This window comes from Odontomachus brunneus, unplaced genomic scaffold, assembly GCF_010583005.1.
Source record: "Odontomachus brunneus isolate Ranch 3 - 2012 unplaced genomic scaffold, Obru_v1 Obru_scaffold_129, whole genome shotgun sequence".
NCBI classification, from domain to species: Eukaryota; Metazoa; Arthropoda; class Insecta; order Hymenoptera; family Formicidae; genus Odontomachus; species Odontomachus brunneus.
In genome coordinates this window covers 924,820-951,250 of record NW_022639579.1, presented here as the reverse complement: position 1 = coordinate 951,250, position 26,431 = coordinate 924,820, and the positions used below count along the sequence as shown (strand labels likewise).

Sequence of the window (26,431 nt, the reverse complement as noted above, 5' to 3'; positions counted from 1 at the left end):
TCTCTCTCTCTCTCTCTCTCTCTCTCTCTCTCTCTCTCTCTCTCTCACTCACACTCTTTCTCTCTTCTATTTGCCCTCGTGTCCTATGCGAACGACAGGATTCTAATTTTCACAGACGCCATAAGCCTCGACGAAACGTCCCGACGACTTAACGAATTCGCAATTAATAACCGGGGCCTGAGAACACCGGGACAACTCGACGAGATAAAGGCTGGGCCCACGTCTTCGCGACAGAAAGCCCGCAGAAAGCCCATGAGAGATGATTCAATCGGGATTTTCGGGGCATGGGTCAGATCCCTCCAAATCGAATTTACGCTCGCACGGTAACTCCTCGTTTTTATTATTTGTTAAATTATCGCTCGTATGAGACGTGCCTTTCATTTTCCCGCGAGTCGATTCGCTGACGAATTCGACGTCGGATGCGAGCGAGCCGCTGCTGCTACTGTCTTACGTCGAGTGTACGTATATACATATTTCTTTTTGCTTTGAATAGATATAAACAGATATAAATAAATGTAAATATCACATACAAAAATTGTTTAGCGAGAGAGGAAGTGTCCGGTTTGATAGAGTATGCGCACCGATGAGATACCGACACTTTTAAAAGGCACAGCGTCGACTTCGGCTCGCCTTCGACGCGTCTGACGTAGCGCGCGCGCACCGGATGTAACTACTGATTCTCCATTCAGAGCGGAGAGCGCGTAGCTCCTCAGAACTTATCACGCGCACGGGACGGATCCTTGTATTTTTCCACGTTTGTTAATACACACATTCCGGTCGCAGTGTCGCGACTCGATTATCGGCATTTCGTCGCGCATGTCAGATGACACTTTGCACGCGCGAATTCACGATTCAATGTCGCCCGCCGCCGATGGGATTGTCGTGTTGTTGCGTTATATTACGGTAAACACGGGTTTAACGAAAGCCCGCTACACCGGAAGGAAAGTACTCGTTTGATGACTCGACTCGACGAAGGACGACACGCCGCGCGGTCGCGTTGAAGTTGACATTAAAATGTGATTTATGACGTTCTCCCCACACAAATCACCATTCGCTCCGAGACCGTCCGCTTAATAACGTGCCTCAAGTAGGCTTAATTGTCCGCCGGGATCTTTCCAGGAAAATATCGATACGCACGTGTACCTGAGTACGGGTACCCGCATGTCACCGTCCACGAGTCAAAAAAGAAATGTTTGGCTCATTATAGCAAAATTAAGAGCGACGAAAGACACGACAGAATGTACTGTTGCGACAAATACCGCGACGAACGCTCTATTTGCCGATATAAGCAACCGTTTGCACCAAAAGAAAAGAATGAAACAACTGTCTGCCGTAAAATTAATACCAGATATCACGAGAGAAAATTAATTACAAAGCGGTAAAATTCCTGATTGGTGTGTAAATATCGGTAAAAGAGCTTATTAAAAATCAAATTTCTCAATTGGAAGACATCCCTCTGTTATGACTATATTCTTGAGGGCCAATGTGTGTGTGTATGTGTGTGTAGGGGCGGAGTAGTTTCCTTAACATAACAGATGACAACGATCAAGTAGAGAACACTTCAATAAACGACCGTCTAACGTAAAATTAATATCACAAAAGAGAATTAATTCCCTATTATAAAACAGTAAAATAGGCTTAATACAGATTTGATTAGTACATATTGATAAGACACTAAAATTTTCCAATTGAGAGATAACCTTCTCTCCTCTGTCGACTACATACTTGGGGATTAACGCGAGTAATTTCCTCGAGACAAAAGTTCACTTGATGACGACGACTAAGCTCGAAAAGCTCCAATAAACATCCAAGACGATTCGATTCTCGCGAGAAAGAGAAAGCTCGTGATCGCCTCGCCTTACCTCGTCTCGTCTTCTATCGTATGGGCTTTTTCGCGCGACACACATGATGGGATTTGGCTGTGCTGTATATGTGTGTGTGCCACCGATACGTCACATCCGCGCTCGAGGCCAGCGCGCGACGCGACGAAAGAAAGAATCGGCCGGCCTATTGGTTTAGAAGTTAGAAAGCCGACTCGCGACATATCGCGCGGCCTCGTCTCCGTCAATATTTACGCAGATCCGGCGTATGAAGGCGAACATTTCGATTTGCAACATTATGTGTTTCACACGCCGTGTATTTCATTATTCTTTTCTCCACCGCGGAGGAGAGCCGCGTCGCGCGATCGGTTTGTTCGCGCCCGCGGCTTTCGCGAATATCGAAGGCGCGCGTGCGCAGATGATCGATCGCCAATCGATATCGCAAATTTCGAAGGTTATCACAATCGTCCGATTATATATGCGCACGTCGTCATCGTGGATATTGCATCCATATTCAAGAATGACGGCGCGACAAGATCGGCCGTTCATTAGCTTACAAATTAGAAAGTTCGCTCGCGACGACGAGCCACTCGGCCTCGAATACTCGCGGATCGAGCAGCATTCCGCTCACGCGTTTGTTCTTTTAATTAGGCGGACAAAAGTCGGGAATCTCCGACCAGACAAAGTCTCGTCGGCGTGTCGCAGCCTCTTCGCCCGCCACGTTCTCATTCCCATTGCTCGAGATCTCGTCCGTCAATTTGCCGGATTTCACGTAAACGCTACGGAAAGGCGCGCTGGAAGTAGGGGGATTCATCAATCAAGAGCGGAAGCGGTTAACTCTGACGATAAGCGTGTCGATCGGCTCTCCCAGGGTACACAGACCGCTACAGTGCACGGAAATAGAAGTTTGGTTGGTTCAACCAAATGTTTGGTGAGATATGAATGAATCAGAAATTTCAATTAAAGTCACCAGAATTCTGTTCAAGGCAACAGGGATTCTGTTTAATCTGAACAATTGTAGTTAACCAGAAATCCTGTTAGCTTCAACAGAATTCTGGTAATCTCAGCATTGAGAAAAGGATTTTGTTGTCGAAACGAAACTTCGGGTACATCGAAACAAAATTTGGTTAAAATAGTGTAAAACCAAACATTCGATACCTGCAGCCAAAACATTTAATTGCCGCTATTTTGCTTTACTTAGTGACTAAATAAATGCTGAAAAAATAAAGCAAAATAGCGATAATTAAATTTTTTGGTTGTATAATTCATCAATCATTTGGTTGATTCCATTTTAATTAAATTTTGGTTTTGTCAACTTTTTTTTCAGTGTACACGTGGAGGGTTAAGATTTTCCAACTCCCCCACCCCTTCGTACGCATTGTTGACTTATTATTTATTATTCCAAGAAGCGACAGCAACCAGTAACAGACCACTGTAAGCTTAACGTTTGCCAATTTCCTTAAGATTTCCTTGGGGCCACGCCACCTTCCCTCACTTCCACGTTCAATTTCCAAATATCATTTTGTGTGATGTCGAAGTCCCGGAAATAAAACTGTCTGTGCCATTCACATATGAATCGAGCTATTCGCGTCATCCGCTCATGAATGACGTGGCGTTCAATGAGCTATCAGAGTCCAGAAACAAGTGCGTACACAGCTAGAAAATACTAGTAACCTAATTATACGTTAAGGCTATTACGTCGGTCTACGTACGAGCGATTCGCGTCAGCCGAGCGAATTTTCGACGAGCGCGCTTCGATCAGGAGGTCGTTGAGCGCAAAGAGCCGCAGGGAGCAACCGCGATAATTATTTTTACCCGGTTTCGCCACACTCAGTGACGTAATAACGGAGCAGCGTGGAGCTCTCCTCTCGCACTTCTATTATGTTTCTACCGGTTGGCCGCGGCAACCTCGCGAAACGGAATCGTTTCGCGACCCGGGCAGCTCGGTCTCGAGGAGCTCGACGATAGCGATACGAGTCCCTGAGGACTCTCCTCTCGAATTCGGCGCTCACTCCGTCCATTGTGTCGCGTCGTCACGGCGCGGCGTAACGCCGATTTCGTCCGCGTGCGGGCATTAGAAATAGTTTCGTCGTGAGGGCATCGCCGGTCGAGGGCGGTGACCGACTCGAGGCCGCTTCAACCATCGCCTTTCGGAACGGGCTTTCTAGTCCCGGGCCGTCGTGCCAAAATTCGCCAAGGTTTCGCGAACCGCTAGGACGTTTTCTGCGCGCGTCTTCTGCCGAATCCGTGAGCCACACCGTCGCCGGTGGTCGCCGTTGAGAAATCGGACAGTTGCGAGCCGAGTGGCTATTGCACGGTCGATCCTCGAGGCTCGGATCGCCGTTTAGGCAACGAGCAGGGGTTGAATGACGAACTCCTGTCGGTGGTCTCCTGCCGGGAGACTATGGGACTCGAGGAGCAGAGCGGCCCAACTTCTGCGCACGACTTCTGGCATTCGCGTTACTCCTCGCTACTTAGCATAACCGCCTGCGAAACGTTCTCACGATGTCGCTCGTCGCCTGCGAGATAACCCACCGTGTGTGTGGCGTGTCAGCACTATCGCGTGATTCCTTTCGGCCTTTCGCGTATCGACCACGCGGCGGTAAGCAGGCAGGCAAGCAGGCAGGCAGGCTGGCTGGTTGGACGAGGTCGGCACCGATTCTCGTTCGGCGGGTATTCCGCGGATGAGAGATTCAATTATCGAGAGCCGAGGGGAGGTCTGCGCGATCGTGGAAAAATTCCTTCGAATTCATTCTGCCCGGAGGACCCGCGCGTTTCACCCTTCCACGGTGTGTGTCATTGGTTAACGGAGTGCCGGAGCGCGGGGAATATCGTTAGAACGGACAACGTGTCCTTTTGAGAAGCGTCGACTGAACGTTACGCCGCTCGTGAAAAGTAGCCGAGGTCAAGTCGTCGATTCACGCGGACAAAGGTCTCTCTCCTCTGCGCATCGCGGCATGGCCAGGTGAGGAGAGGAAAGGAGAGGAGCAAACGACAAAAAAAGGAACAAACGAAGAAAAGGGAGGAGAGAAGACAGAGAAAGAGAAACGTGCGATCCGGTCGCGGTCCGGGGATGAGCCTGTCTTTCATCCGAGTTCCGTCAGAAAAAAGAAATTCAGAAACGGCAGGACAGAGAGAGAGAGAGAGAGCTCGCGACGCACCTGTCGCCCGGCGAGCTGAAGGTAGAGCACGCCGTTCCACGATTGGTCGGAGGTCGCAAGGTGTGCGCGAGCGGGTTATATACGTGCTGAAATGGCGCGCCTAATGAGCTTTCATTAAATCCCTAACGATCATAGATTACGCGCCGCTCGTAAACGAATTTATCGTCGCGCCGCTCGTTTGAGTGACTCTGTTTCGAGACGATTCACATGTTGTCACTGGAAACGTCTCGTCGTTTATCGATCTGTGAGCGTCTGCTCGCCCGTCACGCTGCAGTTACAGCGGGGAATCGCGATACGCCACGTTAGTGGACCGTAGGATTTCAGTAGATTCAGAGAAATGACAATTCCACCACGACGAGATGTACACGATGTCGAGTTTATCGAATTTTCTAAAGGTTCATATTTTGACGACGTAAGACACGTAAATAAAACATATAAATAGTATAGAGAGAAAGTGTAAATACAAGTAAAATGATACCAGAAGAAATATAAGCAAATAGAAGTCAAGAGGGACTACAAACAGATGTAAGAGTATAAATACGAAGACGTCTGTTTCTGAGTAAATTGTCGACAGATCTCCCTTTACGAAAATTCGAACAACGGTGTCGCATCGATGTGAAGAAAAAGAGACAACCACATCGGTCTGCTTATTCCACATCGCCATGATCCTTGAGGATGCGCTCGCGGCATAAAAGTGTCGACCTGTTGCGCGGCGCAGGGCCCGAAGTCGTCATCGTCCATCATCGTTGTCTGTCCCAATTGCGCCGAAAACGGAAGCAATTCGGCGAAGAGAAACGACGCACCTGTCGCCCGCTCGTCCACCTTAAGGTACGGCGCGCGTCGGGAAAGATGGTGCACGGATGTATCAAGGGCCGCAAGGTGCGTGTTACGGATGCAGCAGGTTACGGTAACATGTGGCAGCGACGTGTTAGCGAGTTGTGTTCCAAGTTGCAGTAATTCCCGACATTACTTCTGGCCGCGGTACTTTGGGGGAGAGAGAGAGAGAGAGAGAGAGAGAGAGAGAGAGAGAGAGAAAGAAGTAAGATGCGAATGCGAACACGTGCCTCCCTCCGGCCACGATGCGGCGAATGTACAATAAACGTCGCTTAATTAAACGCGCTCGATCGAGCGCGCAATTTGCGTATCTCGGTGTATCATCGGAGGACTACTTTTCCGTCGTATTTATATTTTCTTATCTATACTAATTATCTCTTTACGATCGTCATCGTCGGAATGACAAGTCGACTTCATCGTCGTTCGAAGTAACGCCATTTCTTAGACGTGAACGTTCGCGAAAGAAAGAGAGATAGAAAAAGAGAGAGCGAGAGAACGAGAAAGCACGAGAAATGGAAAATAAGAGAGCGAGAGAAGAAGAGAGAAAGAGAGGGAGCGAAAAAGAATTAACGTAACCGCGCCGCGTGCACTTGAGTCGCGTGCTCGTTTAATTGCCGGTAGTGGCAGGTGGACAGCTGCGTGTCCACGCACCCTGATATCCCCGAGAACCTGGGCTTTTTGGACTAACGAAATGTTGCGTGAAAAACAGGACAACACGGTGCTCGGTGCGCGCGACAAAGCGGAGCATCGCGCCAAGGCAAATGAACTCGCTGCTCGCCTGTTGCTCCGTCTAATGCAGGTTGCATTGCGGCAGGCAGGTGTACGTGAGCGCAGTTTCTTTTTTTGCCTCGAGGTAGCAGAAGGATACCGCGCGAGGGTCGATCGCGCGGCGTAATGAAGAGATCGCGACGACCCGCACATGCTGATTGGCGCGCTTCCTCGTTTAATTGCGCCCGCTGCGTATACGCGACGACGATAACATCTCGTTCTCGATAATGACGGCACCCGGAGGGGGAATGCAAACGCAGGCGAAGTCACGAAGTAACGATCTGATGCAATATCTGGCTCCTTTGTGTTGCGCAAAGTTGCGAATTCGTTCTGCGCGTGGTGTTGACGAGACACATCAGACGAAACGCGGCCAACTAATTTACGATTATTTAAGCGGAACGCGCCACCAAATTACTTTAGGATTTAGGCATTCAGAGATTCATTGTGGCGATACACTTTTACTCGTTCCACAACGAATGACAAGTAGAGATACTGTTGATCTTTTGATTTGGATGGAATCTAAGAATCTAGGCAGAACTCTGGAGGGAAAGACTACTCGAGCATCGTAAAAATCCCGTGCTGAAGCCGCGAAAGTCCGAAAGAGAGACTCCCCCCGCTCCTCCTCCATCGCTGTGTCGCGACGCGACAAAAGCTCCGAAAGAGAAAGGGGTCAGAGGCACCAGCTGCACCAGGGTGCCCTTCGGGCTCTCCCCCGCCCCGCTTCGTCACTCACTCTTACTCTCTCCCTCCCTCTCGTCGGCGCGTATGCATTTCCGAACGACGCAATGCGAATTCGCACGTGTTGCTCGCCCGTTATGTGCGCAAGAAGGGGACGGTCTCTCGAGCGCAAAGATCGAACCGCCGTTCTCCCGCGGGGTTTCCTGACTTCGCGGGGAGGGCGGGAAGGTGGCTGGCTGGCTGGCTAGCTGGCTATCCAACAGGCAGGCAGGGGGCATGGCGGCAAGGGGTGCATATTCACCGGTTCGCGCAGATGCAGCTGCCGTGGCGCGGGACGTCGCGCACGGGCCCGGTGCACCCCTCTCGAAAGGACTACACTCCGCGACGGCACGCACCTGGCCCTCACCTGCTCCCCCCTTTTCAATACCCGCGACGGACACGTCGCCGCCAAGCAGCCGGCCCGGAACACGCGAGTTTATACGCGAATAGATATGTAACGCGTGCTCCACATAGCACTGCTGCTGATCCACTATCGACGCGCACGCCGGAACCCGCGACTCCGAACACCCCGGGGGAACCCCGGGGGAACCCCGGGTTGAACGCAGCTAGCCTGCGACTCGCGGCTATTGAGGCAGCCCAGCGAGAAGATACAATACAGAAGATTCGAGATTCGGGCTTCTCGCTCGTTTCGGAGATGAATTCAGCTGTGAGAGCGAGCTCTCCTCTCCTGAAACTGTACTGCAGTCACCTTGAAGGCGCACAATGAGGATAACTCCGCACGTTCCTCGAAAATAGAACTCAAGAAATTGGTCCAAACTTGCGTATAGAAATTTTGCAAGTTTTGTCGCGAATCTCACTTCTTTATCACTGAGATTACCGTTGCTCTTGTTCAACATACAAGGCGAGCAGCGAGCAATCTCTCGTGTTCAGATCACAGCGAGATTTGGTTAGCGTGAAGTGAAGATTGTCAATATACTGAGTAACTGGAGTTAATTGCAGGTTTTCACTCTGCTCATTGATCTTGTTGAGAACATTCCAGACTCCTCTGATCGCCGACCGACCGATCGACTTCTCGCACTCGACACGATGGGCGTATACTCGTGTCTGCCTCGGAATGCTCTACCTGTGGATTCGACTGTGGAAATTTATTCGTGCCGACAGTGTTTTGATCGCGTGTGCATCGCACCGTGATGCAGGTGCGTCACGCCCTCACCTTGCACCTTCCTGTTTATTTATCGACGATTAGTCACTTTTTTCGTGTTACCCCTCGACTCCGGAGAGAGCACCGGGCGTGAAACGCCACACACAGCGCGCGGCGCAGTGCGGCGAGCTTTTTACGATCCCGCCGAATTGCCCTCGAAAACAGCAATTACTCCCGCAACTCCGTTTCGACTGTTTTACGTGCCGATTATCTACTCCTTCCCCCCCTGCCACTCTTCCCTCCGTGCCCTTCTATGCAGCTGTGAGCCGCGCGCTCTCTCCATCCGAAACTCCACTTCGTTCCACTCCCTTTAACAACTCGTTAACAACCCGGCCGCAATCGCACGCGAGACACAAGTGTGACTTTTTAAACTACATGCGCGCGCGCACACGCACATGTCGTTGCTCGATCACCCTTTCGTCTCAATCGCGGATTTATTCCCTACGATTGCAATCGACCGATCGAGATTCGATTGGATCATTCGTCGTGGCGAACGACAGAAGCGCAATAAAAGGGAGAAGAAAGAGGAGAATCTCGCGCGTTGACCAATTGAAATGATTTTCAAATACGTATTCATGGATTCCCGCACTCCCTCACGAGACGTACACTTCTTCTTCTTATTCAGGAAGTGGTACTCCTTGGGATGTTATATACTCTCCTTTGGCCGTTCTCCCGCTCCACGCCCGGAGACGAGCGTATGGATGTGTCTCTCGACCGGTAACGAAACAGAGGTGCAATTTATTTGAAGAGAGTTTAAAAGCCACCGTAGGCGGGGCAGGAATTTCGCGTAACCTTGACGGCGGTTTAAACCAGAATCGAGCGTTCGCGCACGTAATCGAACGAGTCGTCCGACGACGACGACAACGACGGCGACGACTACGGCGAAAGAGAGAGAGTCGCTGGAAATTAAATAACGTTTCCCGTATCAGCTGTTATCTATTTAGGCTTGCTCAGGCTATCGCGTGTTTGCCCGGGAGCCCGGAGCCGTTGCTCTCTCTCTCTCTCTCTCTCTCTCTCTCTCTCTCTCTCTCTCTCTCTCTCTCTTATTCCTCAAAAGAAATTAAATTCGTCGTCGTTGTTGTATGCGTGCACGTACACACAAGTACACAGACATGTGCGACGACCACCACGTGTCGACGCTGCAAGAGCATTTAAATTCACGAAGCCTCTTCCGTGCTCTTCACGTGGCGACGTATGCAACGTCAGTCGATCGGGTTGTTTGTACAAGTTGCAGCCGGGAACTATCCAATTTACAGGGAAAACGGCCGGCTTCGGCGCGAACACGTCACGAATGAGACACGAACCGGCGGCCCTTTCGACAAGGGCGTGCTGGAGACCCGGTGAATGGAATTTTTCGAGCAACAGGCGAGAGAACACTCGCTCTTACTAACTCACTGGCCGTTTCTGTGAGTGTCACGCGTGTTATACGGGCTGACTCATAAGTATCTTCCGCTGTCCCTTCCGTTCAAGAATTCTTCGATCGATATGGAAGGGCTTAGCGCGTGACAGTGACGTAACGCGATCTTGTTAAAGCAACTTCGTCAAAGTCGCATCGACCGGAATTGCGCGCTTGGTATCTCGCGAAATTATTCCATCTTTTTTTCTAGGAAATTGAATTTAAAATCTTTCCGATGAATTGGAACTCAAAATCATCGATCTCGAATTGGCATTTATCTCGGTGGAAAGAGTGAGATTTTTCTCGAGGAGTTTCAATTTTGACTAAATTTTCTTACATTTCATCGCGATTTATGACATGTATTGAGAAAAAAATATTTGATATTTGTAAATTCTATAATGACATAAAGAAATAGTTACTACTAATAGTTATAGTAAAAAAACCACTCTTTCGTTAAATTCTATTGCTACGTGTTAGTGGTAATAATTTTATGTGTACGTTATCACTATTATCTTCGAGAACTGAAAAATATAGTTGGGACCAAAAGTAACTAAGATTTTAGTTAGTCAATCATTTTTTTACTCTCAGTATGTCGTGGATTAATCGTAGGGAGGATTAAAAAAATCATATACGCGCTAATATTGCGTGTGAATTGTTAATGTAGGTTTGAGGTCGAAGCCGTGCGATCTTACAGCTCATTTTACGCGTCGACTAGAGCTTGCGTAGTTTGATACCTGATACTCGTCGTGATTATCATATTGGGTTTCATGTCGCACGGTAGCCCGCAGAAGTCGCGGGATATTATAATTTCTACAAAAATACGGTAGTACACGATCGTTGTCGCGGCAGGAATGCAACAAGACCAGAGATAGAATATCGACGAGAGGAACGTTTCAAACAAATGACGAATCGTCATCAAGCTGTGAAACCTCACAGGTCGGAAATTTGCGACTCTCAATTGTAACTGCTCACAATTTGGAGAAACGCGAAATACGCTCAGACATTATATTCCCAAAAATCCCGACGGCAAAAAATAAAAACTAACTGAGCAAGTTTTTTTGTCTTTGTCGTAGAACGTAGAATTTTTAATCGCGAGTTCTCTCGTTCTCTCTCTTTCCTTCTATTTCTGTCTCTGTTGCAGCTCGACGATAAAATACTTTCATGTCACTCTCGTCAGAGCGTTATCTTTATCTGTCTTTATCTATATTATCATTTCGAGAGAGTCCTCGGTAGCAAAGCGTGCTGCATTAATGCACGATATGCCAGTATCGCGTGTAAAGTTTATTTCTTTTTTTCTATTTTTTTTCTTTTTTTTGTTTTACTAGAAAAATCAACACGCACATACGCACCATACGCGCAAGGAAATACGAGGTCATTTGTTGATTCACGGGGATGGTCACGCGGGTCGAGACGGGTCGGTGGAGTAGATACGCTACTGACAGATGACGAGTTATCTGGCGTCCGACCAATAGGAGCGCTTAGACGAGATATCCTTGTACTCTTGTAAAACGGAGGAGCACAAACGCTGATGTAATACTTTTTTCGCGTTTCGCTGAGGAACGATCGATCGTAGTAAACGGGGCGAGGTATAACTTTGGAACAATCAATAGAAGATAAATCCGCACATTGTGCAATCCGATAATGATGATTGAACTTTTATTCGGGAGACTGTTACAAGTAATCTTGTGAGATCTTGATCCTCTGAATTCGCATTTCGATACGGAGGACGAGAGGCGAGGAAGACAGAAAGAACAAGTAAGAGGGAGTGCGTCGCGCGGATTTATGTACGTCCAAGTGCGTGCGCAATAAATATCGCGCGTGTCCTCGACGTTCGGATTCGACTTTAGCGCCGCCCCAGTTTATTCCGATCGCGACGAAAAATACGCGTAAAACTGAAATCCATTCACGAGCCGCAGCGGAGAACTGTTTCTTATATTTTTATTTTCCTTTCTTTCCCTCCAATGCACCTCGACATTATCTCAACACGCGCAGAATGTCGCGCGAGACGTTCGGAATGTTAGCGTATAATTAACATTCGCCGCGAGGATTCACTGTGGACGTCTATTCCGACGAGGAAGGGAGAGAGGGATAGAGAGAGAGAGAGAGAGAGAGAGAGAGAGAAAGAGAGTATCAATGCACGATTAATTGCCCCGTCTGGCACGGATGTGGATGGCGATAACGATATTCAGACGGTGCCATCACGCGCGAGTTCCTCCGCGAAAACGTGCGAGACGCAGGGAAGGTATTTAACTTTCGAGGCCACGAAAAAGTCGCGACGTCAGAGCGGACGAGAGAGACAGAAAGACAGACAGAGAGAGAGAAAGAGAGAGAGAGAGAGAGAACGAAAAGAGATAGGAAAGAAGAAGAGATACTGAGGGAAAGAGAAAAAGAGAAAGACAGATAGAGAGAGAAAGAAAGAGAGAGACACAGACGGAAGGACGCAGATGATCGCCATCCCATTATAGCCGAAGACCGCCTGGCACGACCCAAAATAGTCCACGTGGGACTACGTCACCGTCGATTGGACTACCTCGCATCGGCAAATGCGCCGCTACGAGCGAGACACGCCGAATCGCTTTCGTCTAACGAACGCGATTTGACACGGCACTCACTTGACGACTCGTCTAATGCACGCGACGTGCAGTCCTCGGAGATGCAGCGATGTCAGCTGGTCGCGTTTCGAGCCTTTCGCTACAATGACGCGCATCCCACGTATGTCTCGTGGTCGCTGAAGAACCACGCAGCTTTATCGCGGTTTCACGTGTTTCTTTGTTTTTCCATCGTATTCATTAAGATTGCAATTAAGATAACACGCCAACTACCATGATAGTCCATAGTGATCATAGCTAATTGTAAAAAACAAACTAAATATATATATATATATATATATATATAGAGAGAGAGAGAGAGAGAGAGAGAGAGAGAGAGAGAGAGAGAGAGCCAATAAAACGAGCTGACGAATATATGCATAATGAATTGCACACGTTGAAAGAAAAAGATGAATGATGTAACTAAAATTATTTTTATCCCATTTTTTTGTTGCTCTAACACGGTAGCAAAAACATGCATATAAAACTATCGTGTTATTAACATTATTATAGAATTTAATGAAGAAAAAGGATCTTCTTGACCATAATTTATAGTAATTATTTCCTTACATGACTATATATAGTTACAAATACCATTTTTTTCAGTGCATAAAGAGAATTTATAGTATGAAAGTTGCTATAGAATCTTGTAACCGAAGAACATTCTGCAGTAATTGTCTATTCTTTCATTTCGTACGCACTATTACATTACATTTACATGTTAAGAATTGAAATGTGCTATTAAAAATTTATTGTGTTTCTTAGCAAGATAGACCTTACTATGATAGTCTATATCCGCACTACTGGATAATACGTAATAAAATTGAAAATTGATACTACGTAATAAAATTGAAAAGAATTTATATGAAAAATAGAAACTACAATATACTCTTCGTGCATTTCTTCGCCACACATTTGGCGATTGAAACTAGAGTTGAGCGCTAAAATTATCAGTGAAGATCAGCATATTAAACCGAGCATAGAACCGAGCGATTGCGTCGGGAAACTCGCCTAAAGATCACTTTGTCATCTGTTCAACGTTGAAAATGACATTCCTCGGTATCTCCAACATTAGATAAATCTGAAGACATTAGATAAACGATCTAAAGCTAGACCAATGACTTGACCTTCTCGTTCCGACGGGAGAGAATGGTGCCATGTTCGGCTGAATGCGTCGTCCGCGTTTCTGCCGAGTCGAACAATTTGCGGAATTCGCGTGTACGCGCTGGCGACGCGCGCTCGTGGTAAATCCGCAGCGCGAACACGCAACTCGCGAAGAGTCCAAGAGCAAGCCTTCGAGAACACGTCGAGCGCGATCGCCCTTCTCGATGGCGAGCTCCGGCGGCTCAAGTACACATCGAGTGTGTACGACGGGTCAACGATCGTGAAAACAAACAGCAGGCTCTCTTCTTAAATCCGAGTTTTCTCCTCCCGCCATCGTCTGTGTTCACGCGAATCCGAATTAAAGAAGCCCAAATGTGTCGCGGCACTCCTTCAGAAGACGAGCTGTATAATAAACAGTTACGCCGAGCCGAGAAGTGTTCGCGTCGAGAGTCTCTCGGACTCTCGTCTCCAATTTCTCCCATGCAACTTTCATGACGCCCGCGCGAGGGTGAGATCGCGATCGGCCGAGCCACGACAGACGCGTCGACAGGAACGAGGTGACAGCGAGAGAGGATACGCCGTTAGATATCCGCCTCTGGATCTGACTCGTGAAAAGCAACAATCGCCGGTCAGATACATATATGTATTTGCGAGTACGCTCGCACGATCGCGATACCCAGATCGCTCCATCTCGCCCGATCGTTACTCCACATTCTGCACGTAGAACGGGCCAATGAAATCGCGACGCTATCGATCGCGATGAACACGACGACGACGTAGATCGTTTCCTCGATCTCGTCTCCTCTCCTCTCCTCTCGCTGCGTCGGCGAGACGCCTACTCGCGGAATTATGCAGTAGGTATGCGAGCGAGAGTAGCGGTACCGTGCGTGTGCTTTACTCGTTCGCACACGGTGGCGAATCCGCCGCTCGAGACCGCTATAATCCTACTCGATCCAGTTTTCGGCCATAGACCGCACCGAACTAGTTACGTGCGAATGACTGGCACCCTCAACGCGACGCGATCTAGCTCTGTCATGCCTTCGTGCCGTCCATAGGAGAGAGAAAGAGAAAGAGAGAGAGAGAGAGAGAGAAAGATGGATCGTACTCAAAAATTATTATTAACTTATTGTCGGCTCTCGCGCGCAGCCAGATAAATTCACTCGTTGCAAAGACCTTTTAACAGTGTCGCGATAAGATAATGGCCTGCGATTTGCGCGTCTATATGTGGGTTAAAGAGCTAATACGCAGTTCTCGACTGCCACGCCGAAAAGCGCCGGATCGATCGGTGCGAATTGCGAAAAATAGCGGAAGAATGATTGGCCGGATGATCGAGCGAGTGACCATTGCAGCTTGATCATTCGTATCTTCCTTCCTCCTTTCCCTTCTTCCTTCCTTCCTTCCTTCCTTCATTCATTTGTCATGCATTACTTACCCAGAGATCGTCCAAAGTGATGGAGTTGTCCGTGTAGAAAACGAGAACCTCGGCCGCGAGCGGCGATGTCTCGCGCAGTTTTGACGCCAGCAGGAGACAGGCGGTGCCGAGCAACTGCAACTGAGACTTCCTGATCGGGCAGATCGAGAGGAACCTGTCGACGTAGTTCATCGACAGGGGAAAGACCTCGTCCTGGCACTTTTGCTCCTCGCATACCTGCAAGCAGGACGAAAGAACCGGAGATGAGAGCGACGTAACGTAATGCTATGTCGTGGCGTGGCGCGGCGCGACAGGAATCGCTCTTCAAGGCCGCGATAACGTACGTACGCGCTGATGCCCGATACACGACGGACGCGAATTTCCAATAGCGGATTTTGCGAGTTACTCAGCGAGTAACTACAAGGACACAAACGTATCCAGCGATCTTGTATGGTCGCACTCCGTCCGAGCCCGAGAGAAACAGGCATAGAAATTCCTCAAAGTTTTTCCTAGACGCAACATAGATTCTGATTAGAATGCTCAAATTTTTCTTAAGATTCCTTATCCTGCTCTCTTATCCTAAACATAAATCCTCTGTCTAGAATCGAAACAGGAACGTGCTTCTTCTCAGTCGGTAATGTTGATACACCTTTATGGTATTAGAAAATCCAATTTTGACATCAACTATTGTGGTATAATAAAAATAAAATAATAAAAATAATAAAAATAATAAATAATAAAAATAATAATAAATAATAATAATAATAATAATAATAATAATAATAATAATAATAATAATAATAAAATAATAATAATAATAAATAATAATAAAAATAATAAATAATAAAAATAAATTCAATAAGAATAAAATATAAAAAAATTAAATAGCAGTACTAGAGTTCAACTGAACAGGTCTTTAATTTCTCAGGACATGACGCGAATAAGAAGAACAAATTCTGATCTTTGGAATTGTTTTCCTTACTTTCAGCAGTTTTCAATTTTCCCAATTTTTTCAACGCTCAAGGGACGGCCAGAATGAAAAGGATTTTCGCCCGGTACACAATCGCATGCCACTAACATAGGCGTAGGCACGCGCGGGTATCACACCGGATTTCCTTCGATCGTATTTTAACGAGCACACGGCCGCCAACGGTCGCGGGTCGATCGCCTTGGTCGCACAGGTCGGGGAACTTTTCGACTTCAGGTTCTCTTTTTCTCTTTCTTACCGGCCGAACTTCGTCCCTCGCAACTCGACGATACCAACGTTCGGCGCGTCCGTGAATCTTTTCAGGATTCCCATAGCTTCCCCGAGGACCTCTCCGAAAGTGACGGAGAAAGATCGCAAAGATCGAGAAACAAAAGAGAATTCCCGTCGTGTCTTATTATTATAATTTATTACGCACGCATCGAGTGTGCAATCATGAACAACGAGACAAATCGCGTGTCGCGATGGTCAAGCACCCCGGACCGAGTCCCAGCGTCCCTTTGAAGTTCGGGGCCACTGAATTGCGGCAGGATCGCGAATTATCTTCGCCGGGACGCCTCGGGGTGCCGAGACGGCGGCAACGAACGAACGAACGAAGAAGGGAAAGAAGGAAGAAAGAAAGGAAGGAAGGAAGGAAGGAAGGAAAGAACGAACAAACGAACGAACGAACGAACGAACGAACGAACGAACGGTCGTCGTCGAGGCGCGAGAGAAGAACTTATTGAGCGTGACCAACGATCGCCAGCCCTTGGCCGCATGCATGCACGCACACACGAATTTACACACGCACCCTTTCGTAATTACCCCGCCGCCACCACCAATTAGCAGCAGCGGCTTAACGAAATAATCGCGCTACACGTCGGCGAAAATCATACGTGAGGCCGGTTTTGCTAGCAAGAAAGAGAAAAGAGGAGAGAGAAAGAAAGAGAGAGAAGAGAAAGAGGGAGGGAGGGAGGGAGGAAGAGAGAATCGAACGAAATCGCTTCGAGAGTATAATCGTGCATCTGTTCAAACATCGACGAAAGCCGATCGAGGCGAAGTTGGGGGCGAAGGAGAACCCACGGAATTCAGGAGCGGCGGAACACGAAGCCCAGGCGAGTCGTCGACAAAGGGTTCCTCCTCCTGGTTACTTCTCGCGGTTGCATCGACACGATATTCCATCTGTGGCATTGTTAAACGCAATAATTTCTCAAATTTAATGAGATAGTTCTTATTAACACGTTATTGAGCAGCCATACCGTCGATACATCGCTGACCAATCGTACTTAGCATCTTGTGCCAGCTCTATTCTTAGATATTTCTTTTTCTTAAAACCTTCTTTTCAAAACGCCGAAGAAAATTCGTGGATCAGTCTACGATGTTTGGCTAACAATGCGCAGATTTCCTCGTGATCGATCAACGATGTGTCAGCGATAATAAACGTTGTAACATGATGTTCTTTATGCTGAGAGAATATTGTAATTTTTTTTTTCATATAAACTCTTTTCAATTTTACTGTTTCCAGTAGTGCAGGAATAGACTATCAGTAGAATCTGTTTTACTGAGGAACATAGTAGGTTTCTCACTAGAAATATAACAAATTTTTTAATTGTATATATATATATATATATATATATATATATATATATTTAAATTCTCAAAATATAAATAGAAACGAAACAATAGTGAATTACTGCAGAATGTCGATCTATTTTTCGGTTGCAAACAGAAATCTACAGTAATCTTTACTATAAGATTCTCCGCGTTTACTACAATAATAATCATGAAATAATTGCTTTTTCAGTGATGCGACATAATAACATACGTAATAATACGCGACACTTTCGCTTTCGCATTTTCGACTCGTCGTTAATCTATACCGAGAAAGCCGTTTACGCGATAAGTCGGCCTTTTCATTATATGCGGATGTTACTCGAGAGCCCGCGAGAATCTTTCGCGAACAAACTAACGCGCTGATCGACTGCAACAATTAGCGACAGTCATTGCGCTACGAGACGTGACTCCGCATTTACCATGCGCGTATTTTAATTGGTAATCGATAAAGTAACAACATCTTGAGTTGGCTTCGCGAGAGACGAGCTGCCCCGAGGAATTCTGCTACTCTTATCTGCGTGACTTTATCGAACTCGCTGATCTTTCATAAGTTCGGCGCCAATTAAGCAGAATTGTCGCCGATAAAGGCCGGCCGGCCGGCCAGTGTTATGTCTCTCGTGCATCGATAATAATCGAGCAGGGGAGGAGAGAAGCAAGGCCTCATTCCGAGTGTTCTTACCGAAAGGATAAGGAGTCTCCCGGACGGAAGAAGTTCGGAAATCGGTCGACAAGTCCCTGGCTGGCTGGCCGCGGCTCTCGCGAGCCGGTAATCCAACACCCTCGCTATCAGCCAGGTTTGCGCGACTCTATATACAGGGTGACGGGCGAGGAGCGAGCCTGGAACGTGCACACAGGCGAGCCTCCTCGGAAACTTGTTCGCTCTTGTACCTGACGCGTGTTGCATCGAATAACACGCTGCGCGCGTGTCTCGCGGATTTCATTCATTGAGAGAAATTACCCGATAAAAAATTAACAAACGGATATTTCCGATCAAAATACCAACGAATTCTTGTGTCCGATCAGGAACCATCTGATGAGAAATATCGGTTTATAATTTTTTTTATCGGCTTATCTGATATCATTATGATCGAAAGTATCCGATTAAATGTAATCGGATATAAAAACCTGATCGGAATTTGATCGGAAATATCCGTTCGTTAATTTTTTCGAATAATTTCTCTCAATGTTCCCTTCGGATTCAGGTCGTGCGAGGTTCGATCGACGCGATGGAACATTCTCTCCTCCCCGTGTGTCGCGACAAACGAAATTATTTGATTGAAAGATAATCGCGAAAACATATTCGGCGCAGACGTCATGTTCAAACTGTATACATATGCATTCAAGAATATGTGTACATCTTAAAAAGTATTATCGGCCCGAGTCTTTTTGTATATCCGAGAGTCTTTAGTGGTCATTGACTTTTTCTTTTAGATTATTATTCGCACCAATACTCACGACCAGCTTGCAATGGCCTTACTTCCCTCGATTTGCTTGCACATGATTTATTTCGCGAACTCTCTATTTTTTTTTTTTATTTCTCTTAGCCGACTCGTTGACGTGTCGCTTAACACGTTAATTTTCGGCTCCAATTTTCTGCCTAATGAGAGGGACCAGAATTGACTCGCGTTTGGCACGTTTGCCGACTCGTCGAAGCGATCTCGAGGCACACCCCGTATAATTACGACTGGCGCAAACGGCGATCGCTCCGAAAACTCGAGTACATTCCATCGACGCATACACGAGGACGACCTGTCAGTGTCGCGTTCTGTCAGCCGGATTGACGCGCGGCGTAATGTCGGAGAATTCGTCACGAACACACGCACGCACGCACGTACGCACGCGTATACGACCCGGGCCCAGCTCGCTATCGTCGCGAAACGCGCTGTCGAGGTCACCGCGCGAATTTGACTGTTGCAATTAGACGTCTGGGGCGCGAGAGAGCAATTAAATGCTCGAGGAAAAGAGCAACGCTAAACTACAAACTGCGTGATGCAACGAAGACGGCACGTCGCCACGTCGGCAATTGCGATTTTTGCGCGAAGCGCGTATAATGAACCCGATACCGATGTCTCTTTCCTCCCAATATTGTAACTACGACTAAGGTGTCTTTCCTGGAGACAGGCCTCAACCAGGCCAAAGTGCCGGCGTCACAATTATCTCTCTATCGGCTGAGCAAACTCCGCAATATCGGGAAATATCGCGATGATTTGATCGAGGAACCAATCTGATCGCTCTGGACGATAGACGAATTTTCGAGCGATTAGAGTGTGAGATACACGTTCCCAACGGCACCGAAAGGAGGCTTTATCGAACGCCTCCTCTTCGTCGTCATCATCGTGGGCTCTCGTTGACGGGAAGAGAAAAACAATCCGCTTCTGCGGCGAGACAGAAAGAGAAAGAAAGAGAGAATGTATATCGAGCTGTACGCACACGCCCGGGACGTGAGCGCGATATAACTCATATCGTTTCGCTCCGATTTGAACGAGAGCGAGGTAATGGGCCAAAGGAACGACACAACAATCCGGTCCGGAAGCGGAGAAATTCATTACCATATCCGACGAAGAAGGAAGTTCGGAGGCCGTGCAGAGAGCGACATTTAATTCGTCGACGCGGCTGATCGTCTTTCTTTCTCTTTCGAAGCGTGTTTTCTGCTCTCGCTCGTTCAAATCCGTTCAAAATCGCTGCTCGAGGCTTCACGCGAAACGAATGAGAAGCATGGATCAAACAAGTGACAATTGGCATGCGACATAAAATGCTCGCAGCAGTCATGATGCACGAATATGTGTACACATTGCGCGTAATCGAAAAAATTCGTTCCTTTGAAATGTTAAAGTTATTTCTCCGGATTGTATACGTGTACTGAACATATATATTCTATGTCGAAAGTTTAAATATTCGTATTCGAAGACCAAGACAATAGGAATGTTCAAAGTTAGATACGTGTCTAAGGTAATAACTTTAATTGGAGTTAAAATTATAGTTACTACACGGAAAAAAAGGTTTGGTTGAATTAATCAAATACCTGGTCGAATATGAACGATCCAGAAATTCCGATTGAAGTAACCCGAATTCTGTTTAAGTCAACCAAAAATCTCGTTAAACAGAATTCGGGTTACTTCAATCGGAATTTCTGGATCGTTCATATTCGACCAGATATTTGATTAATTCAATCAAACCTTTTTTTCCGTGTAGAGGTAACTATAATTTTACTCAGACCAATCACTTTCTTCTCTCATTGTAACATTTACTTCAATGCAGTGTGTATTTTTTTGTGTGTAGCTGCCTTCGCGCAAGTACTGTGCTGATCGAGTTCGCTTAATCTGCCGTTTTATTCGTCCAAGGCGAAATCATTATCGGCGCATGTGGACCGTCGAATCTCAACTCCTTAAAGAATATACTTAATTTGAACGGTGTAATTAAACTAGTGGCAAATGACCCGCGATAGCTCACGAATCGCGATACGCCCGTGAAAGCGACATTCTTATCGCGAAATTGAGAATAGGATTGATTAAGACTAGAGTGTTGTTGAAAGTATTATACTTTGCTGTTTTCTCTCTCTGTCTCTCCTCTCTCTCTCTCTCTCTCTCTCTCTCTCTCTGTCTGTCTCTCTTTGTCAGAGCACTTAGCGAGCAAATTCCTTTGTCTCGGGACCGCGACACGCGTGAACTGTCCCGGCCTTTAAATCGCCAGGATCGGATCGGGAGTAGATAAACGCACGCGTAGATCGCGGCTACCGGGCCATCGACTGCTCTTTAATCGACAAGCACACACGATGTCAATCGCGGAATACAATTCCGTTATCGGCAGCTTTGGAAACGCAGCCGGTGACGTAAGTCGCGGCTTATCGGCGCCGGGCCGAGTTTCCAGCTCAATGACGGTGAAATGTCAAAATCGCCGTTACGTATGTCGCCGCGCGATTGCTTCGCCCTGTCGGGGGAATTAATTCCCGCTGAATTACAAACTCGGTAAACGTCGCGGAAAGAATGTCATTATGCGCGGCGCTCAATTGCTTTCGCGAAGCGAGACGTTCTTGCGTGAATTAACATATACGTATATAATTTTACATATATTAACAGAGAATAGGAATAGAGGGATCGAGCTTCTTTGGCGATCCTGAGAAAGAATAGCGGCTTCGGACTCTCGGAGAATCTCTCTCTCTCTCTCTCTCTCTCTTGATGTGAACTCTCTCTCGCGAGTGAATCTTGAGAAATGCCGATTTACGACGCGCCGCTGCCTTAAACCTTTAATATCTATTCGGATAACCGTTGTGCCGAAATATCTCGTGTATCTGAATTCGCATATTAACATCGAATAAATTTTATTCCACGTGGATGCCAGGATCGCGCGTATATCGCGCAAAACGGCGAACGTTCCGTCCCGTCTCGTCCTCGCACTTGCGCGTTCGCTCGTCGACAAAGAATTCCGCGAAATGTGGAAACTTTCGGATCACAATGGACCGCGTCGGGACAAAGGAACACGCAGTGACAAGTTCCCGATCAGAGCGCGGAAACATTTGACGATCGTCTCGCGCACGAGACGATCGCTCGCGCTTTAATCGCAAGCAATTTAAGTGCCTCCGCGTGCGATGATTTGATGAAGACGCGGCAGCGACAGAGAGGAACAGTGTCATCGCGCTTTTGTCTACGGGTGCTCCAAGTCGGCTCGATTGTCTTTCGTCGGGACGAGGACGTCAGCTTGCTTCGCGACACGCGGCCCGCGAGTCCTCAATTTGTGGAATAATTAGGAGAGAGTCGCCCAAGTCGTGTGCCGGTCTCTTAAATCCTGCCTCATCAATTTCTTTATCATTATCGAATACAAACGACACCTAAAGTGATGGGAAATGAAGGAGCAATGAAAGATACACAAACATATACGTTTTCAGATTACATCTTATTTCGTGCGTGCTGCAATTCTTTCGTCTTTTGTTTGAAAATAATCAGGTACGATTGATGAGGCACGATTTCGGCGACTCTCCTCTAACTTTCACTACGGAGCGTACAATTTCTAAATCGTCGAGCGCGTAAACCCGCGACTTCGATATAAATAAGGCGAGCTTCGATGCGGCATCGACGGCACATTCTTTTTATCGGTGCACGTGAAGACGCAGGCTGACGAGAGGCCAAAGAGAGAAAGAGACAGACATGTGCGCGATAATTTTCGAGATACAATCGTCGCAACAAAGCGTCGCGGACGCGTTTGTGCCGGCTATAATGTATAAGCGACTGTTGCCTTATCCGATTATTGATATTGGCTTTTTCAATCGCCTTTGTTGGCATCAATATGTGTGTTCGCGAAATTCGGTCGTCGCGCTGTTACCCTCGCGTTCTCCGAAATGGAGAGAATTCAAGTTACAAAACATGTACACACGAATCCTCCTTCCTCTCCCTTTCCCTTCCACCTCCGCCCGCCCTGCGTGGACGCGTTATATCGAAGGAACCGAAATTTACACGCCGCGTGAAAATTGACCTTCATCCGTCCGCCGGGCGTATATTTAGATACAAATCAATTCGATTACATTGTTCTTTAAGAACACTGGTCTGACACACAGCCACAGCGTTTACCTTCGGTGTTTTTAAATCGACTGAATAATAATAAATCGCCGACGTCGGCCGCACGTCCGAGAATAAGATTCGTGAGCGACAACAACATTAGACGCGTCGGCGCGAGACCTTTAACTCTGCAGCGGTGATTTACAATAGCAATGTATCCTTCTTACATAAATATAAGTACGCTATACATAAACTCTGAATAATTCTTTCCAACTTTTTCTCTCTCTCTCTTTCTCTCTTCCTTCTCTAAAAAGATGATTAAAATTATTGTAATTATATTAAAAATAGTGCCAGTCTGTCGAAGTCCATAGGTCATTCTTCGAAACTTATAGAATTCTTAAGGAATGACTGGCTTTGTGAAACAGGCGCTTACTTCAGATAGGTTGCTTGACTCATTGTCCTTAAGGCTCAATCGCCTTCCTATCTCTATGAGTTGCTCCCTTATTCTTCCACCAGTGTAAAAACAACTTGTGTCCGGTAAAAACTCAAGATTCCTACCTGTCGTGCGGAAATTCACAAAAGGATTTCTATGGTAATGGATATCTTTGGAATTCCTTGCCTGCGAATATCACTGAGACTTCCTCTTTAGCGTCCTTCTAAATCTGCCTTTTATAAAACTTCAGAACTGTGAGATGCATAGTATATGAGTTTCATGCCTTCAAACTTTACACAGGATTAAACTATATGCGTACTATATCTTTACATTATTTATGTTAGTTTAATGTTCTTAAGCGTAAAACATAGTTTAAGCTCATTAACTATCTATTATTTTGCTGTAATCCCTGTATTTGTATTTTGCATCGTATGTCTAAAGAGATTATTCTTCCCTCGGGTTCAACTATTTATCTATCTCTCTCTCACTCAGGCAAAGTATCTTTCAAAAGAAACACGTAATCTTCGTAATCGTACATCTTACGATCAACACGGGCATTTTCCCGACGTCGATTAACTTCCAATCATGCGAGAGACAGAAAGAGCGAGAGAAAGAGAGAGAAAGAAAGAGAAAGAGAAGGGGAAGGAGAGACTCGATCGTTTCTATCTTTAGCTCCTGCCTTTCAAAAAGGCGACGGAGAGACGGTCGACGTTAATCGCCGTCCACGTAATCGACTTTACCTCGGAAGGCGATTCTGTCGGAGTAGTTCTACTCTATCCGCGGCCAAAGCTCGCCAATTAAAATCAACTGGGCCGTCAAAAGCGAGCAAGGAAGCGAGCAAGAGAGAGAGAGAGAGAGAGAGAGAGAGAGAGAGTGAGCGAACGAGTCAATGCTGTTGTTCCGCAAACTTCGCAGTAAAGAATGCCGGCAGTCTACCGCGAGTGCTGCACGGAATACCAGAAGAAGCCGGCGATGACGACGCGATCGGACCGGCGAGTTTACGTATGCGACAGAGGCGGCGATTCGCGCAGCCGACGTCGACACGTGAACCGGAAACGGCACTTACCTCCAACATCCACTCGGCGACGATCTTGCGCATGAGCGGCGAGATGTCCCTCTGCACGCACTCGAAGTATGAGCTGCTGGGCGCGTATCGTTCCTCGGTCTGCAGAAGGTTCTGCAGGACCCGGTCGTCGTCGAGGAGCGCCGGGTCGGCGTAGGCCCGGCAGTTGTTCTCCGTGGTCTCGCAGCAGAGGAGATCCATGATGAGCGACCAAGTGACTCCGACGACGATGACGGCGTTCGACGCGCGAGCCCGAATCGACGATCACCACACCTCGGACTACACTTCGAGACGTACCGGCTGTCCCGTTCGCGTTCCTCCGGAGGAACGTCCCGGCTCGGTGTGCCCTGTGTGTGTCCACGTGCTCGCACGTTCTCGGTAGGTTCCGCTGGATCTCCGCGTGAGAGAAGACGAGAGATAGCAAGAAACTGGGAGGGGAAGGGGGGACGCGGAGACGAGTGTCGGGGGGCACTTAACACTTTTTCACAGCGGCGAATCGGATGACGATGACGACGAGTCGCTCGTTACGGTGGTTCGAGACGACGGATCACTCACCTCGCGACGAGTCGCGAAACACGGCGACAACGACGACGACGACGACGACGACGTCGGCAGCACGGGCGTGCGTGATGTGTGTGTGTATATATGTGTGCACGTGTGTAAGTGCGAAGTCGCACCGAGCGAGACGGCGACGAGAAAGAGAGAGGAGTGTCCGTTTCTTGGTACAGTTTCTTATGCACTACACATTTTCCTTGCCTCTTGTCCGAGAATCGATTTCTTTATTTCCTTCTCTCTCTCTCTCTCTCTCTCTCTCTCTCTCTCTCTCTCTCTCTCCCTCTCTCCCCCGTTTGCGCGACGACAAATCGTGGACGATGCTCCTTCGTGCTCTTCACTTCCTTCCTTCGAGGTGGCTTCGGGTTGCTTCCACACGTGTTACTGCGCGAAAAGCACAACGTAAACGAGACAAATAAATAATCGCGACGCGTCGACGGAAGGATCCTTAATAAATAAGCGTGCGCAAACGTGCGTGCGTTCCGCTGCTCTCGGCCACGACGCCACTAAACTCGTCTCGCGTCTGTCAGTCAGTGTTCTCCGAAAGCCGTGAGAGGAGAGGGAGAGAGAGGAGGGCGCAGGCAGGCAGGCGGACAGATAGGTAGGTTCAAACGAACGGTAGCGATGTAGGAGAAACGGAAGGTGCTCGGGACCGACGGGTTGCGGAGGAACGCTTTCCCTGAAACAGCAGGGGAACAGCAGATCCAAAAGTTTGCCTTGGTCGGTCCGTCTGGCCTGCAGTCGATTTAAATGTCCTCTGCGGTGCGAGAATCCCTCTCCACTTTCTCACGAACCGACACCGACGACTTATCAGGTCAAAATGCCGGCGATGCTCGACGCGCGACCGCCTCGAAGCGCGCTGCTCTCCCCACCAGCGCGGCGCCAGCGTGTCACGTGGAACGTAAGTGTACCACCACCACCATCACCACCACCACCACCACCGTGGCCAGAGAACGACGGCACAGCCGTGGCGCCGGTTCAGTCGGGGCGCGGCGACTCTGGCGGGAAGGAGGGTGCGTGCGCTGCGTGTCGCATCGCATCGCAGCGCAGCGCTGCGCGCAGAGTCGGCGGCGACCCGCGCGTCCGACACTTCTCTCTCTCTTTCTCTCCAAAGAGGCCCCCGACTCTCCTACGCTCGCCGAAAATGTAGTCGACGTTACGTGGCATTCCTGCACAGGTAGGTACGCCGCTAATGGATTCTAACTCCGGTCGTATGCTCGCCGAAAGGCCCGAATTAAAGGGCCGCTGACTGTGTCGTCCCATTGTATGCGCACGCATACGTCCGTAAGTCCGAAAAGGGTGAGGAAGCTGTAGCCACTGAGAGAAATCCCGGGTTTCTCCCGATTGTTATGAAT

The 26,431-nt window shown here is 47.8% G+C and overlaps 1 protein-coding gene across 1 annotated transcript in view; it reads right to left on the bottom strand.

Moving 5' to 3' along the window:
• LOC116849964 (G1/S-specific cyclin-D2) overlaps positions 1-25,875 on the bottom strand; it is a 41,882-nt gene extending 16,007 nt beyond the window's left edge. Inside the window, exons 1-2 of the mRNA XM_032827688.1 lie at positions 24,528-25,875; positions 14,983-15,198 (exon numbers count right to left, since the gene is read on the bottom strand). Coding sequence (XP_032683579.1) covers positions 14,983-15,198; positions 24,528-24,725 — 414 coding nt within the window. The 5' untranslated portion in view covers positions 24,726-25,875. The remainder of the gene's footprint in view (positions 1-14,982; positions 15,199-24,527) is intronic.
• Positions 25,876-26,431: the final 556 nt, after the last annotated feature.